General features: G+C 38.0%; 1 protein-coding gene across 1 annotated transcript in view; it reads right to left on the bottom strand.

Moving 5' to 3' along the window:
* Nucleotides 1-19,503, bottom strand: part of VEGFC (vascular endothelial growth factor C) — a 104,870-nt gene that overhangs the window by 17,357 nt on the left and 68,010 nt on the right. The window contains exons 3-4 of the mRNA XM_075556858.1: nucleotides 19,135-19,325; nucleotides 1,367-1,518 (exon numbers count right to left, since the gene is read on the bottom strand). Of these exons, the coding sequence (XP_075412973.1) occupies nucleotides 1,367-1,518; nucleotides 19,135-19,325 (343 nt within the window). The remainder of the gene's footprint in view (nucleotides 1-1,366; nucleotides 1,519-19,134; nucleotides 19,326-19,503) is intronic.

Raw genomic sequence — 19,503 nt, 5'->3', positions numbered from 1 at the left:
AATTGAGAACAATTGTTCCTATAAAATGTAATCTCCATGGACAATGGGTCTCTACTCAAGTACTCCCTCAATACAAGAACATTTTGCTCTATTAAACTGGCATTCCATGATGCTCACCTTCCTGACATGATCACTGAAGACAAATGGGTGCATAAGCAAATGTGGTGAAGAAAGCTGATGGTGCCCGGCTATCAAAAGATAAAGCGTCTGGAGTCTTAAAAGCTTGAAGATAAACAAGCAGCCATCTAGCTCAGAAGTAACAAAGTCCACATGGAAGAAGCACACCAGCCTCTGTGATCACAAGGTGCCGAAGGGATCAGTTTTCAGGCATCAAAGAACAAAAAATCATATCATTGTGAATGAGGGGGAGTGTGGAGGGGATACCCAAAGCCCATCTGTAAGCAACTGGGCATCCCCTTACAGAAGGGTCACAAGGAGGAGGCAGCCAGCCATGGTGAAGTGTAGCAACAATGAAACAGACAACTTTCCTCTAGTTCTCTAATGTTTTCTCCCCACCACTATGATGATCCCAATTGTACCTTACAAATATGGCTAGACCAGTGGATGTACACTGGTACACATAAGCGCTTGAAACACAAGGAATCCAGGGTGGATGATCCCTTCAGGACCAGTGGTGAGAGTGGCAATACCGAGAGGGTGGAGGAAAGGTAGGGTAGAAAGGGAGAACCAATCACAATGATCTACATATAATCCCCTCCCAGGGGGACAGACCACAGAAAAGTGGGTGAAGGGAGACATTGGTTAGGGTAAGGCATGAAAAAATTATAATACTTTATAAATTATCAAGGGTTCATGAGGGAGGGGGTGGGGCAGGGAGGGAAAATGAGGAGCTGATAGCAAGGGCTCAAATAGAAAGCAAATGCTTTGAGAATGATGATGGCAACAAATGTACAAATGTGCTTAACACAATGGATGTATGTATGGACTGTGATAAGAGTTGTATGAGCCCCCAATACAATGATTTTTTTAAAAGAAATTCCTTGTTTCAGTTGAATTTTTACATTATGTTATTTTGACCTCATTACATCTAACACACTGGGAAATATTTTATGGTAAATTTCTCAAAAGTTATTTTAATAAGCATGTGTCTGTTGGGAAATTATTGCTGTTTGCATCAAACCCAAACCGTCGCTGTCACGTTGTTTTCCAGTATCCGTGCATGGCAGAGCAGCATGGTCCTGTCAGGGTCCAAGGCTGAGAATCATTATGGACCAGACTGTCACGTCAACTTTTCAGAGCAGCCGGCAGGTTCAAACCTTCAACCTTTAGGATTAGAAGCAAAGTGCCACGAGGGCTCCCTGTATTTGTATAAATTGTAGAAAAAATAGGTTTAATTCATACTCACTGTGCAAGTGTTGCTGGCAGAGAACGTCTAATAATTGAATGAACTTGTCTGTAAACATCCAGCTTAGACATGCACCGGCAGGAAGTGTGATTGGCAAAACTGATTGTTACTGGTTTGGGGCCTTGCGAGAGAGGCACTGTAATTTCAAATAACTACAAAGAAGTGCAAAAAAGAAGAAAATTATATAGGTGCTGCATAGCAATTTTATGTTAAATGTTGGAGTAAAAATTAGATCAATTGTAGGTGATTAGGTAGTTCTGTCTAAAATATACAGAGGCTACTGTAGTATAACTAGAGTGGTTAAGCTATTTTGTTTTTAATCAGCAATTGTTATCAGAATAAATAGTTCATATGATTATGTCACTGGTTATAACCGGCATTTGGATTATGATAACCACCTAACAAAGCAGAGATGTGACAGACTTTCGTATGGAAGAAAAAAAAAGACTGAAGTTATGTGATAAAAATAGTTAATATTTAAGCTTCTTCAAACTATGATTAGCTAACATGTCAAAACTTAATGGAGTGGTACAAATATAAACATCTTTGTTACGTAAGTGAAAAATTATCTAACAACCCAGCAATATTTGGTTGAGTCCTGCTTTATATAAAATGAATACATAGGCAGCGTCCAAACTCAATTTCACCCCCAAATTTGACTTGATACCATCGACGAATTTATTACGTTAAAGAGAAAAATAAGCACAACTGTTATTTTAAAACGTTTGTCTCTGCTATATTAACAAAGGTATTGTGAAAATAATGAATTTAAAATATGTTAGGTTGTTTTCAATGACTCTGGATATGGTTTTAAAATATAGTATAAGCAAAATCTCATTTTGTATACTTCCTTTATGGAGAATTTATATCCTCTTTTTTTCCCCCAACAGCAATGTTTTAAATTGAATATACAAGTAAGCGAGGGTTTGTGCAAAATTAAGTGAATTTAAATTCCCGAAGTTCTTAAAATCTAAATCACCGCTAGTGAAGATGGAATCATGGCCCTTCCCAATTTGATTTTGGTAATTTCACTCTGGTTTAAATCTGGTACTCAGAATTTGGTATTTGGTATCATTATGGAATCTGGGCAGTGCTATAAAAGTACTGCATCCTACAGAGCCTGGTGACCCAGGATCTCCTAGGCTTCAAGCCAACAATTCAAGATCATTGTATTTATGTAGGGAATAAGATTAGTTTGCCAATTTTGTGCACAACCCACAGGGCAATTCAAAGACAGCAACTTTTACCTAAAATAAGTGGAGGTTTTCATTTTAGATAATCAATTTGTATTCAACAACTCAAACTATCAAACATCCCAAAGGTTTTTCCTGTGCACAGGGCAACTTTAAAATTTGATTTTGAATAATGAAATACCGACACATCTACATTTTGAAAGGTGTACATTTTATTAGTATTATTTTAAATTTAGCTACTTTCTTGGCATTAAAAATAATCTGACTAGAAGATTTGATTACAAGATCACACTCAGTGAGGGTACATTTCTTAGTTTCTCTATCAATTGTATGACTTCAAAAGCAACTTTTAACTTCTCCAAGCTGTGTTTTTAGTCAACGTTCAGTTATTCTGGATACTATTTGACAGTTACTTCATTGGATTTCTGAAAAGTGTATAATATCTAATGTATGTAAATATTATACATAAATTGCATGCTAAATAGTTGTATTACTAATATGATCTCTATTTAAATTCTCAGAGAAATGCCTTCTCCAGGTTAAAAAAAATTTACATGGATAAATTCACATATCAATATATGCCAGTGTTATGATATTTTATCAGAGACTCCTCTACAAATATATTTACTCATGCAATTTGGTGTGACCTTTTAGTACATGAAATGACACAATGGGAAGAGATTATTTGGATTTTGAACATCTATTTTAAAAGATATGATTCTACAGGGTTTACATATATTAAAATTTCTCCATTTCCTTTGGCTTATATGGATCCTACATTAGTTATGGGCCCTACACGTGTTACAGAATAAATAAGTAATTTTCAATCAACATAATCGACAAATTGCTTAAATACTGTAATACTATAATGTAGTACAGGCCAGTTCACAAAAGCCCAGAAATTCCCATTTAACTGGTAATTGGTAGTTAGATATATGTATGTAGATTATAGAAGAGCCAATTAAAAGTCATCAACATTTAGTTGGAGTCCTAGACACTGAGATAGTGTGGCGAAAGCAGGCTGAGCGAACAGAGAAAAGGACTAATAATAGACACTTAAAGCACACAGACATCTAAGAGGATAAGAAGTGGCAAATCGAGTAGTTACTATGTTTGAGAAGCCTTCTGAGCTGACTGTGGGAAACCAGCAGGGGATACTGCATATAGCAAGGGATGCTGAGGAGGAGAGAGGCGGGCTGTGTGTGGTCGCAGGGTCAAATGTCTCAAGGAAATCAAATCCAATCAGGGTTGAAGGGAGACTGGTACCAGACTTGGCTCTAAGCCCGGGCCCAGAGAGGGCTCTGCAAAAGGAGAAGTGGGATGGAGGGACATGCCACTAGAAGGAAAGAGTGGTGGTGGCGCAGGCCTTGGGGATCATTAGTGCTTCCCGAGGGCTTGTAATCAGTGAAGGATTGGGCATGTCTCAAGTGACACAAGGCAGCACAGAGCCTGAGAGTGAAGGATCAGGCACCACTGAAGATAAGTCTATTGTAGAGAGCTAATGATTTTCCCTTCCTTTAATTATTGGCGGCATCGTTCCTGCCCTCAATAATTCCTGACACTTCAAACTCAATTCTGGCCTGTTTTCTGAAGAGGAAATTGATTATATTGAGCACAGTCATCAATCAGTAGAACAGACACCCGACATTCCTTGGCTATGTCCCTAATCTGTATCTGCTCTTATGGGTTTTCAGAAACTGGGACTTGGAAGAATGGTCTAGTGAAATGGCAAACAGTGCAGTGCACATTAAGACAGCACCTTCCTGTGTTCTTTACTTTCAGAGTGGAAAAGATTTGTGTTTGCGAATATACTGACTAAAAGGTTACAGAGACTGGAAAAAGAGACACTAAAAACAAATGAATGTTTAAGGGGAAAAAATCAGTTTGGAAACCTGGCTTGTTTTTCTTGCAAATTGGAGACATTCAAAACATTAAAGTTACAGTAGAGATTGAGAAAAGATTACTGAGTTTTTCTAATGAACTAAAGACAAATTCTTAATTACCTAAGGTCTCACTTCTCTCAGTGTCTAAGAAGGCAATTATCAAGCTGTATTCAGGTAAGTTCTATTGAAATACATTTCCACCAATATATTTATGTTCAGAAAAATTAGGAAAATCTACAGAGATTGTGTCATATATCTTGTCATAGTGGTGCCTGTTAGCTTTTGTCATACAACGAAAGTTCTTCTCTTTTTTTCCAATCTGTTTCTGCACCAATTTTATTAACTCACTTTCCCACTGAATGTGGTTAACATTTCTATTACACTTTGTTTTTCCATGCAGAGAATTCTGATTTCTTAGTTATAGAACAATTTGTGACTTTGTTTTGTAGTTACATTTCTTGTAGTTATATTTATTCTTAATGTTATAACTTTTCTATGTGTGACTTTTTTTAATGTGTGGCTTTTTTTGGGTAGTTACATTTATTCTTAATGTTATGAAGCATGTGCATGACTTTTATCCCCTTGGTCAGATAGAACACGTTTAGAAAAGGTGAATTTTTGGGAACTAAAATATTTTAAAAACCCTTATATATGCACTTTCCCCCCTACATCTCCAGGCAATAAAGAGATAACCAGATCCAACCAGCTGTCCCGCTGACCCCATGTATCTGTGCCTGAGTAGAACTGGCCTCCAGAGGCTATTCCATGGCTTCTTTTTGGAAGCCCAGTGCCAGGCCTTCTTCCTGAGGAGCCAGGTGCTGAGCTCTAACTACTGTCTTGCTCGGCAACAAGCATGTTCATTACTTGAACTTCCCATGGACTAGCACATACACACGCATCGCAACTAACTGGAGACTTTCCCTCTCTAATAGAAATGAGAATGGTCAAGAGTTTAGTCTTAAGACAGTCATGAATGAATGCCCAAGAATGAGTGCCTTAAATTATTTAATTGACATTTTCTGTAATGTGGAGGAAACGTATTTAACAACTTTCAACTTCTGTTCGTTATCTATAAAATGGTCAATAATGATAATGATTTCAGGGCATTATTTAATTCCATGAGCCATAGGGAATTCTCAAAACTGCATTCTAATAATAGACATAAAATCATTATTATCTTTATCATCTCCCCCTTTGTTATAATCATTTTAACATCAGTTCAGATTGAGATGAACCTTTGTTAAAGGAATCCCAACATTTCAAAATCTTAGTTCAAAAGATCTCCTAATTTTACTCTGTTAGAATTTCAGGTAAATAATCATACCTAATGGCTCTTGCCCCAAGGTAACACATAATTATCAAAACTAACAATAAGAATGATGAGAATAATATGGTTCATGTTCTATTAAAATTTTTAAAAAGAAATAATTTACTATAACCTGTATTCATCTGCAAAAACTTTGAGTTAAGCTTGCTTGAAATCTGTTTGGCATTTTATCATAATTTGAACCATCACAATATCTAGAAATTTCTCTCAAAAGAGTTATAGTTTATCCAGACAGAGCAGTGTTTGAAGCATTAATTATATTCATTTATATTTTAGTATCATATTAATCTTTGTGCTAATGAACTAATAATGATGGACAATTTTGTGCTGGATAGTACTTTCTTATTTAGATTAGAATTCCTAGAATGCAGACATTATCTAGGATGTCCAGTACTAACTAACAATGCCACATATTTCATATGTTTACTTAAGTGACTATGTAGGCTTTTCAAGGCTTTTAAGTCTTTTTGAGAACAGACAGACTCATCTTTCCTACACTGAGCAATTTTTGAATTAGAACTATAAACCTTGGGCTAGCAGTCCAACACTTACCTGACAGCATGAAGAGGCCCCTTAATTGTTTAATTAGTAAATACTCATTGCATTTCAATTATGATTTGATAATATAATTAAAATTGATATATAAATTATAATTTGATATTTTAAAACTTGCCGTTTTTCCTAAAATACTTATTTCATACAATGAACTGCTCTTGAACAGTAGATGATATGAATTTTTATCTAAGCTGAAACCAAAAAACCCAACTCATTGTCATTGAGTAGATTCTCATTCATAGTAACCTAGAGAACAGAAGAGAACTGCTCCTTTGGATTTCCGGGTGTTAAATCTTTATAGAAACAGAAAGCCTCAACTCTCTCTGTGGCGTGACTGGCAGTGGATAGGAGAGTGTGTCTCAAACTGCTGGCCTTGCAGTTAGCAGCCTAACACCTAACCCAGTGCACCACCACTACTGTGCCTAACTGAAGAGCTATGAAATAGTGCTGATACTGAGATCCATTATTGAGACCAACGCAATTCTATCAGTCTGTGCCTATTGAAAGAGATGCAGTTACTGTGTGAACAAAAGGATGTCTTGAGATATGCAGACAGAACAGAAAAGTGTGCGAAGGGAGACGTTGGGCAGTTAAGATATGACAAAAATAACAATAATTTATAAATTACCAAGGGTTCATGGGGGGGGCGGGAGCGGGGAGGGAAGGGACAAATGAGCTGATACCAAAGGTTCAAGTAGAAAGCAAATGTTTTGAGGATGATGATGGCAACACATGTGCAAACGTGCTTGACAGAATAGATGGATGTATGAATTGTGATAAGAGATGTATGAGACCCCAGTAAAGTTTTAAAAAGATAAGCATTTAAATAAGTTTGGGGTTTGTAAAAGGATTCCTGGTGAGGGAAACGGTGAGGCGCTAGACTGCTAACTGAAATGAAGGGGGCGGGTTGACCCCATCAGCTGCACTACGAGTCAGCTTGTGGCCGTCTGCTTCCATAATGAACCACAGCCGTAGACTAGCTCTGTTCTATTGGATTTCACACAATGTAGTGGTTTTAGTTAGGTTCCAACTTGAAAAAAGAAAGTGCAGGAAAACAAACACATCTAATTATGTATGCTGTAAAATTGTAGTAAGAGAGAGGAAATGGCACCCATCTCATCAGTGGTCTCGTCAGCTGGGCCATTATTGACCAAGTCCAGGTAAGAATGTAATTGCTTTTAGATTAGGGCCATGATTAAGTGCGAGTCTAAGTCCACCAGTTGTCTATGGTTTATATATGTCTCTGTTTAACTTTAGAGACAGCATTATCATCTCATGATAGAGAACAGTAAAATAATTCCTATGGGGCATCAGGTAATGCTGTTGATAGTTTCAAGTTAGTCAATAGTATAAAATTTTAAATTGCTGAGAAAAGGAATCCACACCTGTACATAGCAGCTTTTCATACTATTATACATGAATTATTGACTTGCACAGATGAAAAGATGAAGAGGCATGGTTATCAACCAGGAGGCATGGTTACCATAAAGAGTAGCATTTGGGGGTCTCAAAGTCTTGTTTTAAAACAAGCAGCCATCTTAATGAGGCACTAGGTAAGTAGGATCACATGGAAGAAGCCCACCAGCCTGTGTGATCCCAGGATTGTAAATAATACAACTCAGATCCAGAAGAGGAAATGGTTATTGGAGTTCAAATTCTGAGCACCCAGTCGGCAGAAGACTATGGATGCCAGTGGGAGCCTCGAGTCCATTTGCAGGGCGCTCACAATGAATACGCCTCTAGTCAGCCCCTTCTTTCTGCCCATGGCCCGGGGATCGGGAGCTCCCTGAAGTGGACTGTGGCAGATGTTGTTAGGTTAATGTTTAACACCTTATCATTTGTTCTCCCTTTTGACCCATTTTAAAGTTGCTATAGTTTTTAATATTTTCTATTTTCTTCTTGATGGAGGTTTCTCTTCTCGTGTGTTGTCATTGCTTTGGAGGTTTTTTTTTGTTTCTTGTTTTATAGGATTTTAAGTATATGAAATCCAGGCTAAGTAAAACTATAGAGACATCAATTGGATTCATAATTAGGGATATAGAAGGAGAGGTTGGGGAGAAGTGGGGGCCTAATGACAATAAGTATAAGAAAGAAGAAAATGTTCTGAAATTGATTGTGATGAGGATTGCATAACTCTTATTCATATTACTAGACTATTAAATTGTATGATATGTGAATTATATACTAGTAAATGTATTAAAGTAAATAACAAAAAAAGGGAAAATGGCAATTATTTCCAACTGAGAAGTGCTCATTTGTTATCTACTGGTCTTATTTATTAAGAATCTTAAACAGTCAGTTCTCAAATAAAGCCACCTATTAAAACAATAGATTGTCTGCACCGGTTGCAACCCTTGCCAAGAAACCATTTCTATTTCTGATCATCTTGGAAGCGAGTAAGATCATGCTACCATTAGCATATTTAATTTCATATTCTACTTTTGAGCCATTAAGTATAGATGTAATCTACAGCCTACAGAGGGGATAGTAGAATTCAATACTGTAAAATCAGTCAGGGAGAAAACTACATAATATTTAAAGAAACAATTACTAAAAACAGGATATAGTGACAAGATAGGGTTCACTGTTAACATTTCAATCTGGTATTCCAACCTATGACCACCTACTAAGAGAGCCAATGGAATCAAAATTTGGCCCGTGGAGCACCTGTGGAACTGTTGGGTAAGCATTGGACTGCTAACACCAGTGTTGGTAGTTCAAACCCACCAGCTGCTCCACAAAGAGTTATACCCTCAGAAACTCTGTATTGAGTTGCTACGTTGGAATGGACTCGATGGCAGTGGGTCTGTTGATGTTGTTTTCTTTATGAAAGCACCAGAGAACTAGAACTATATTAATTTTATCTGATTGTTGTTACATAAAATATATATACAATGCTCCATTTATATATACATTTAAAACTCAATTAAAATTTTTAGAAATATTGAGAAAAATTTATGGATATCATCAGTGGTATTTTTCTTAGAAGCATTAATTTTTTTCATAACAAATATGCTATTTTAAGGCAATGTCTGATAACTGGTTTTGGTATAGGGTTATTTTTCTTATTTCTAACAACTGTCTTTGCCAAATATTGATTCATTAAAGACACAATACAAATCCCATCTCCTTGGCTGAATACATATGAATGTGATAAATTGACATGTCATAAGGTTCTGTTTAGTTAGTAGAAGAAATATATACGATGCAAACTAATGCCAGAGTTTCATAAATATTTGCATGTTTTACTTAGGTTTAAATACATCTCGCTATAAAAAATTTTTAAATGAAAATTTATTTTAACTAAAATATGTGAAATCCTTTGGTAAAAGATACATATATTCTTTTTTTACAATAACACGTTTATTTTTAATTAGAAATAAGTGACGTTACTCATGTGCATAGAAGCAACTAAATGCAGAGCCAATCCCCGCTGAGGCGGCTGTTTCAATCCTAATTATAACAGCAAAGAGATCCTTGGCTCCCCACGAGACAAACACAACGTTTTAATCTGAGTCCGGTAGATGCAAAGGCAGGAGGCTTTCCTCTACCTCTATCTCAGTTTAATCGCAAAGTAAGTTATCTTCAGCAAAATTCACTTTCTATGTTTAGGCTATTATCTCTCATTACACAACTTTTCATAATAATTGTCTTACTGTACTTTTTCATGACAGAGGTCAAGAAGACATTCACTACACTGAGCTTGGCAAAGCCACGCGGATAGTACTTGCAGAGAATTTGACGCAGTTGCTACCAATTAGGTGACTTTGGAATCCTCTGTATACGTGGTTTCACTGCTGCACTACCAGCTGGCTTCCTTACATATGCGATTTTGTTGGGTCGCATTAAAAAAAAAACACTTTTAAGAAGTGTGCAGAGTAAACTTGACTTTAACATGATCTAGGGTCCACAGTCTTTACGATTTTTATAATTATCATCAGGGACTTTTGAGTAGATAACAAGAACTCCTTCAACAAACAAAACTATTTTTGTCTTCAGAAAACTAGCAATAAGACTCTTTTATATTTAAAAACAATCATCTTACATTCCCATGTCTAACATTGATTACATAAAGAATAGAATAAAGTTAGAAGGAAAAAAGTATTGCTGTAGACCAAGCTTTTAAAGACAGTGCGCTGCTGGCAAAAACAACTTCAGCATGTTTGAGTAGATACCACCATCAGGAGTTTCATGCCTTATTTTTCCTCAGTTTTCTAAAACCTTGATAAGCATTTACAACGATCTCTGTCCCTCTTCTTCACAATATTTACATTACTTTAATTGCTTGGTGGAATCACCATTCCACCATTGTACTGGTGGAAAACAGTGTTTGTGAAGAAGATTAGATATTTGAGGCTGGTGGAAGCAGTAAGCCATGCTAAGATATTTTGCTGTAACGATGTTGTTTTCCCATAATTAAGACTATGTCCCTGCCATTAGATAAATCAAATAGAATTAATTTATGTAATTAACTTATATTATTAGGGTAGGGTCTATAGGTCCCTATAAAGCCATAATAAAGTATAGAATATGCAGCACCACATAATTAGTGGTCAAAATACATTTGCTAATGAAAATAAATTAGAATTCTCCCTTTTCATAGACGAAACATTTCCCAGTAGGTTCTTTCAGTGAGGCGAAGGTACTATATTAAAAATTCAGAGGCAGAAATGGCCAAGACCACCACAGGCTGCACGTTGCCTACATATTGCTTTTTCTTCTGAGATACAAACTCTCTAAGTGGTGACAACTACACCAGGACTTCAAAAACCTTCGTCACTATGCTGCTCACTCCCAAATCTGTACTCCAGTCCAAACCCCATCTCTCTACAATTCTAGCAATATATGTTCAGCTAATCCGCCAGAAAATCCCTCAGACTCTTCCAATTTGTCATCATGAAACTGGACTTTCAATTGTGATCTGTTCCTTATATCCCTCATAAATTCATTCTATCTATTTCCATGGGTTCACAATGGACAAAATGTCTTGCCCTGCAAAGGGAAACAACCAAATACAATCTGCTTCTACGACAGTTGGGGAATAAAAGCATGAGGCAGCCAGATAAGGCAGTGATATGAAGATACCAGAATGGGAAATAAAGGCTGCCAGGGTAGGGGTTCAACAACCTGCCCCCCTGCAGCTCTGCAGGAGAAAAGTTGAGGCCCTCACATTGGGCTGCTAATCCCAAGGTCACCACTTTGAAACCACAGACTCTACAAGAGGAAGGGGAGACTTTCTTCCCTGGCCAAGACTGGCACTCCCAGGAACCCACAGGGGCCCTTTCCTGTCTTGGAGAGTTGCTGTGCGTCAGAAATGACTTGATGGCAGTGAGCGATCTGCTCCTCCAAGGACTTACAGCCTCTGAAACCTTAGCTGGGGTCTCGGTGAGTCAATGACAATAGCTTTCTTTCCCTTTCCATTTCTCCTTCAAAGGAGTCAGAGAACAGGATGACATCAAAGGACTTTTATACCTAAGTATAAGCAACAATTAAGAAAACAAGTGGAAATAAGTGGACAGGGAGTAACGAGGTATTTCATACACACAAAAAGCAGCCCTGTAATGACTTGGAGGTAAGAGATACTGACAACCGAAGCCCTAAAGAGTGTACCCACTCGTGGAAAAGAGTATTTGTGAAGATTAGACATTTGTAGAGGCTAGATCATGGTGGAACCCGTAAGCCATGCGAAGGAATTTTGCTGTAAATTCCCCTTGTCAAGAGTATTCTTTTTTTGCTGATTCTCCATTTTATCATGTATGATATCCTTTTCTAGGTTCCGGTCTCTGCTGATAGCATACCCAAAGTTCCCGAGATGAGGTTCCCCCATCCTTGTTTCTAAGGAGCATTGTGGTTTTACTTCTTGCAAAACAGATTTGCTTGTTCTCTGGAAGTCCACATTTCTTTCGATTCTTAGCCAACGTCATAATTCAAATGCACCAAATCTTCTGCTGTGTTCCTCAGTCACTTTTCACATGCACATGACGTAAGTGAATATACCATGGCTTGGGCCAGGTGCACCTGAGTCCTCAAAGTGACATCCTTGCTCTTCAAAGTCTCAATGAGGTCTAGTACAGAAATGCACGATGTTGTCTGTCCATTGATGGCTTGCCTGCTACTTCTGTGAGCCGTGACTGCAAATCCGAGCCAAATGAATTTCTTGACTTCAATCTTTTCTCTATCACAATTTTCACTGGTCCAGTTATGAGAATTTTTGTTTCGAGTTGCAATCCATAGGGCCCGCGGTAGTCATTGATTCTCATCAGCAAGTACTTCCAATCTCCTCTGCATTTGGCTAGCAAGTTTGTGTTGTCTGTATATTGTACGCAGGTTGTTAATAAGCCATGCTCCAAAGCTGATGCTGGGTTCCTCAGACAGGACAGCTTCTCCAATTATGTGCTCAGCATACAAAATGATTAAATATCGTGAAAGGATAAAACCCTGAAACACATAATTCTAGATTTTAAATGATGCGATATTTCTTCCATCTGTTCACATGACACCCTTTAGTTCCACGTATAGGCTCTACCTGGAAAAAAGGAAATATCGTGGCATTCTCATGGTGCTCAGCTATCATTGTTTGCTCTGATCCACACTGTACAATGCCCTTGCATAGACAATAAAACAACAGTAAACAACTTTCTAGTTTTCTCTGCTTTCAGCTCAGATCCATTGGACATTAACATTGGTATCCCTCATTTCATGTCCTCTTCTGAATCTAGCTTGTTCTTCTGGCAGTCCCATGCTGACGTACTCCTGCAAACATTTGAAGACTGTCTTCAGCACAAACTGTCTTCCACTGGAGTACCGCGGGTTCCATAGGGGATCCCGAACACACCAGCCCATCCACAGAAAAAGGATGATACTTTCTGCTCCTGGGAAGAGTGGCAATCTCAGCATCTCACAGAGGCGGCTGGTTTTACTCTGTGCGTAAGATCACTTTTTACACGGGTAGAAAGTCTCAGCATGCCCAAGAGAATGGACTTGATGGCAGTGAGTTCCGGTTTGTTTTAATAGCATCACCATGAATTTGAATCAACTCAGTGTCCGTGAGTTTGAGTTGGTGATATTTATGATATTGTTAGATAATTTCCACATTCTGTTGAGTCACTTTTTTCTAAGATAGACACCAAACAGATGTCTTCTAGTTGGCTTCCCAGGGAGTTGTCTTCCATATTTTTTGGCATAGATGTGAGAGTGCTGCCAGTTTCTTTAGCTTGTAGACACATCTCGGTTGGTATTCTGTCAATACAAGCAGCCGTGTGTGTGTATGTGTGTGTGTTTATGGATTTCAGTGTATACTGGACTTCTAACTTCAATATGATCAGCTCATCATACTGGTGGTCGGTCTATTTTGCTACCATGACTGTGTATCCCTTCCATATTCCTTTGATGCTTGCTGCAGCGTTCAATATTTTTGTTACAGAATGAATGTTTTAGCATGGAAACTCAAGGCTTACATTTTCTTCTATTCTTTCATCTTGAGGTTTGCTGTAGTCTTCCTTTTTGGCTTTGTATCTCCAGATTTTTGCTCATTTCAATAGAATAAGTTACTTTTGTCTTCTCAAGCTGTCCTTTGAAATGTTCTGATCAATTCCTTTACTTCATGATTTCTTCCATTTGCTTTAGTTACTCTGTCAGGCTGGGTTTTCTAGAGAATCAAAACCAGTGACACTCACGCATGTAGAAGAAATAACTTTATATCAATAAGTAATTTTAGAGCAAAAGGCATAACAGTCTAGTCTAACTCAAGTTTATAGGTCTGATGTTCACCAGAGCCCCCTCTTCAGATGCGTGCAGGTGCTGATGAAGCAGAAAAGTGAAGAGGGGGCTCTGAGATGATAGGCTGCTGGATGCAGAGTCTGGAGAATCTAAGGCCTATGGGAGTGCAGCAGGCCGTGGACAGATCCCAGAGTGAGCAGCCCACATGGGGTGCCCTGGGAGGCAGACACAGATTCCAAGCAAGCAGGACAGGGAAGGGTGGGAGGGAGGGAGGGATAGAGAGAGGGAGAATAAAAAGGAGGGGAAGAGAGAAAGAGGTTCAGCGTTCTTCTCATTAAAAGATGGCACCTCCAAGCAAGGGGCTATCATTAGGCTGTGACCTGATTGAGAGTTTGGACTCCACCCCTATTCTTTCATCCGTTTTAGTTGACACCAAATCGAACCACAACAGCTAATTCACGATCAAGAGAACATTTCAGGTTCTTTCCTGACATCTGCTTTTATCTTTTCTTTCCTTCTTATCTTTTTAATGACCTTTTGCTGCCTTCTATGTATCATGCTGTTGATGTCATCCCACAGCTCACCTGCTCCTCAGTCATTAGTCAAATCAATGAGTCAAATCGGTGCTTGAGACACTCCTTAAATTTAAACGCATGCAAGGTCGTATTTTGGCTTTCATGGACTTGTTCTGATTTGTTCAGCTTCAATTTGAACTTGCAACCTGGTTTTGATTTACCTGACATTAAGTTTCCTCATTGTCTCATCACATAGATATTCAATTTGATATCTATGTATTCCATCTGGTATTGTCCAAGTTCATAGTTGCTGCTTATGTTGCTAAGAAAAGGTCCTTACAATGAAGAAGTTCTTGGTTTTGCACAATCCTGTCATGTAATATCCAGCTTTATTTGATCACAGAAGCCATATTTTCTAACTAATGTTTCTTCTTCTTTATTTACAACTTTATCTTCCCATCGTCAATAGTCATCGATGCATCTTGATAACATGTTCGACAATTTCAGAGTGAAAGAGTTGACAGCATCTTTGATTTTTTCATTATTAGTTTTAGTGATTCATGTGTAAATTTGATTACCAATCGTATAAGCTGGTTTTCCTTGTCGGCATACAGATATTCTTTACCACACACAGCACTGCACTTCAGGACAGATCTTGGGCTGTTGTTTTCATGGAGGATGGGATACCATTTCTTTTGGGTTTTGCATTCCAACATGTATGATTGTCTGACTCAAACTAGTCAATACCAGTCCATCTCAGTTTACTAATATCTTCGATAGGCGCCCTGGTAGAAAATCGGCTAACACACCGGGCTAGCCACAGATCGGTCATTTGAACCTACCAGCCACTCTGCGGAAGGTAGATGAGGCGTTCTGCTCCTGTCACGGTTATAGCATTGGAAGACCAAATGAATAGTTTTACTCTGACTTAGAGGGTTGCTATCAGTTAGCATCAACTTGATAGGAGTGAGGGAGTTTTTTGGTTTTGTTCTTATCTATATGGGGTTACTATAGTCCTGGTGGTGTACTGGTTATGCATTGGGTTGCTAACTGCAAGGTCAGCAGTTTGGAACCACCAACCTCTCTACAGGAGCAAAACAATGGTTTTCACTCCATAATGACAGTTTCAGAAACCCAGTTCTACCCTGTCTTAGAGGGTCACGGTGAGTCAGATACACTAAGGCAGCGAGTTTGGTTTTGCTTTATAAGGTTACTACAATTTGGAATCCACTCTATGATAGTGAACTTGGCTTCAGTTTAATGCCTAGGATAAATATCATTTTTGGTGATTTCAAATTTTCCTAAATTCGTATTTCATACATTCCATGCTATCATTACCAATGGATGTTTGCCCGCTGTTTCTTCTCATTTTGAGACATGCTACATCAGCAAATGAAGGTCGTGAAAGCTTTCCTCTATCCCCGTCGTCACGGCAACTTTCCCCAGGCCTATTGAGAGCACTTCCGAACCTGAGGGGCCCCTTTCCAGCACGATATGTGTCAATGTTGGTTTTGCTGTTCATGGTGCTTTCAGTGACTAAGTCCTCAGAGGGCAGACTGTTCTTTCTTCTTGGTCCCTTTTGAGTCTGGAAGCTCCTCTGAAAGCTATTTACTTCGGATGACCTTAAGGGTATTTTAAATGCTACTGGCATAGTGTCCAGTAACACAGAAATATGCAAGCCACCGCTTCACGGGACACTGATAAAATAGTAGTGCAAATTTTTCTATTAAAGATATTAAAAAACTTAGAACATTTCCACTGATAATCAGAACACAGGCTGACCTGAACAACCCAATTAGAAAAGGCCAGTTTGTAAGTATACTAGCTGAATGTTAGCGCAAATTGATAGCATCTTCTTATAGAAAAGTAATTAGCAGTAACATAGTATGATTTATCAATTAGGGGGAAATCACTGGCTTTAAAATATGGAAAATGGATTGAGAAAAGCATGAACGATGGCAGTGTTTAGGTTGCTTTACAGACTTAAGTGAAAAATGAAAGGCGTCTAGGCCAGAGGGAAGAGTAGTGCTAAAAATACCAGATAAATTCTAGAGATATTTCATATATAAAATTCTTCAAAAGTATTCCTTTTTTGGTATAGAGATGAAAAATAACTTGCCACGAGCAACTGGATGCATGAAGGCAACAGATATCCAAACAAAGGACACTGCAGAAAAGTGGTTTTCAAATGTGTATTATTTATGGGGAAAGTGGTACATTATAACTCCAGTGGGGTGCAGATTGGCTTTTATCTGAGGGAAGTCAAGTCAAAGGATGAGGAAACCCAAAGAGAATGTGTGGAGTCAGATGAAAGTATCTTGAGAAAAAACCGAAGGTGCTTGTTCCATGATGCCAATTATGTTCAAATTTTTCATTCCAAAGGTGACAAGAGTAAACTACTCTGCAGGAAAATGATGCATCAATGTAACACAATGCTGTTTTATTGATTTATCAATCAATTTGATCAATTATTTATCAGAATTATTATTATAAAATTAATTCTCTCCAAGTTAATCAAAACAAAACTGAGAAATATAAAATACCACCACCACCACCACCAGACAGATTTTGATATATTCTTTTTTTTTCTTCAGTGCTTTTAATGATTGATTGATTGATTGACTGATATATTCTTCAGATGACTGGTGCACTTGGAGAACATTGGACGGGTAGGAGCACTGCTCTCCAAGAAGCTGTGAGCTGGAGAATAGTGCGCAGTTCCAACACACACACACAAAGCATGTTCACAGCAAAGTTGTTGTAAGATAAAGATGTAACACAGAATAAAGTTAGTACTGCTGTATTCAAACTACTGTAAAATATAAAATCATACTTTCTTAGGAAATAAATAATTGTGTGATATAAATCCAGGAACAAAAATTAATCCAGAAACACTCTCATGTCTAAACACGTCAATTATTTGTTAATTTATAATGTGTCAGGCACTGAAATGTTAGCACATTTTCCACAGTCAGATATTTAATAAACTTTATAAATGCATTAGTATATTTAGAATCATAAGCCTACCTTTGCTAACACATGTTAGAATTAACACTATATTATTTTCTTGTACTTTTAATAAATAGAAAATAGGTGATTTATGAGTATACACGAGACCGTGTTTCAATAGAAATGATACATGGTCTGAAAACATCATCTCATACATTTTAAACTGTTTTTAATGTGAATTAGTTGGGGGCTTACCCATAAGATACTCCTGTTATTATTCAACAACTTATCAACTCTCCCAATAGCTTGCCTAATTGTTACAAAATTCAAGTTTATATTTCACTTTTTGTTTCATCTTTTCTTAGTAGTTGAAATACTGCTTTGTTCCTTCATCAGGTATGTGAGCCAGAGTAGAAAGAGAAAGGCAGTTTGAATTTTATAATTTTAGAAAGATCTCCTAACTCAGATATTATATTATCATCAGAGTAAAACTGATGGAAGTTTTCAACTATGTCACCATTGAGAGTGATCTTAATGCTTAGCTACATGAATCTTATATAAAGAACCATTGTTCTTATTACAAACCATGCAGATTCACCTAACAGTTCTATGAAATTACAATCTACAAACTATGTATTCTAGATATTGGGATGTCTTAATTTACAATGTTAATTTGATGTCATGCCTATAAAGTACAAATCAAATATAAGAGACTATTTTTCAAGTCATTTAACTTTTTCACACTAAAACCCAAACACAGATCCCAGCGGAGCCATGCCACGTATATGACTTAGATTGTCAAAATGCTTACAGAAGCCATGGGAGCAGCGACAGCTTTGTCTCTGGGGAGAAACCAGCTTTCGTCCTGCTCTTAGAACTGGACTGGCAGTGGCCCCACCCTGTCAAACAACACTCCCACAGTTGTCATCTAGACATAAACCAAGCCTCCCAGAGCCAGCCTCTCGGACACACAATGCCTCTACTGCAGGTCTGTGCACTCGGTGCGAGAAGCCCGGATCTAAGCCCAACTCTCCAGAGAAGTTCTTAGTGGTAAAAGCCTAATATCTCGATGAGTTTTACAAGTTACTCCAAGTACTTGAGGTTTGATTTAGAAATATTTATATTTTTCTTTTGCTCTCTAAAACGGCACTAGGAAACGTTTCCATGTAATAGCTGACGTGAACAATACACGGCTTCTTCCTAGGGTGCCCACGTGCACTGTGTTTCCTATTCTGTCCTCTAGGCTGATGAGGGGGTGGAAGGGACTCGATGGAAATGGGTTTTATTTTTTTAAATACGTTCTACATCTTGATAATCAGAAGAGTTTCTGGGGTTTAAAGCTACTTATAAAAATAACATTTTTTGTTATCAATATTAATGCTACAGGATTTTCCTTAGTTGGCCTTCATACCACCAAATGAACAGAGTTTGTACATCATCAGTTACTTCTTTGTAATACTTTATCACTGAAAAACATTAAATCTGGAAAAAGGTACTTCATTCCCGAAGGGAAATATAAGAAAGCCTGCTTTGAGCTAATTCACTTACAGGGCTCGTTGAGCCCATTAGTTCCCGAGTTGGAGTTCCCATTGCGAGGGCTCTCCGGCTGGGGCTGAGCAGTACCTACCGTCTTGCTGAGGTAACTTGTGCTGGTGTTCATGCACTGTAGCCCCTCACTGTTGCAGCAGCCCCCACATCTGTAGACGGACACACATGGAGGTTTAAAGAAGGTGTTTGTTGCTGCTCCAAACTCCTTCCCCACATCTATACACACCTCACGTGGCATGCATTGAGTCTTTCTCCACTCATTATCAATACCTGTCGGGTCACAGGGGAGTCCATAAGTTATAGAGAAGCCACCAAACGGAAAAAAGCCCACAGCAGTTGGAGTCATTCACATTTGATCTTAGACGTCAAGATGTAAGTAAACTATGTAACTTGAAATAGCGAGTTGGCAGGAACCAAATTTTCTCTGTGGCTGAGCATATGACACAAT

Source organism: Tenrec ecaudatus, chromosome 8 (assembly GCF_050624435.1).
Source record: "Tenrec ecaudatus isolate mTenEca1 chromosome 8, mTenEca1.hap1, whole genome shotgun sequence".
In the NCBI taxonomy this organism is placed as follows: domain Eukaryota; kingdom Metazoa; phylum Chordata; class Mammalia; order Afrosoricida; family Tenrecidae; genus Tenrec; species Tenrec ecaudatus.
The sequence above is the reverse complement of the archived record's forward strand: the minus strand, read 5'-3'. Positions and strand labels throughout refer to the sequence as shown.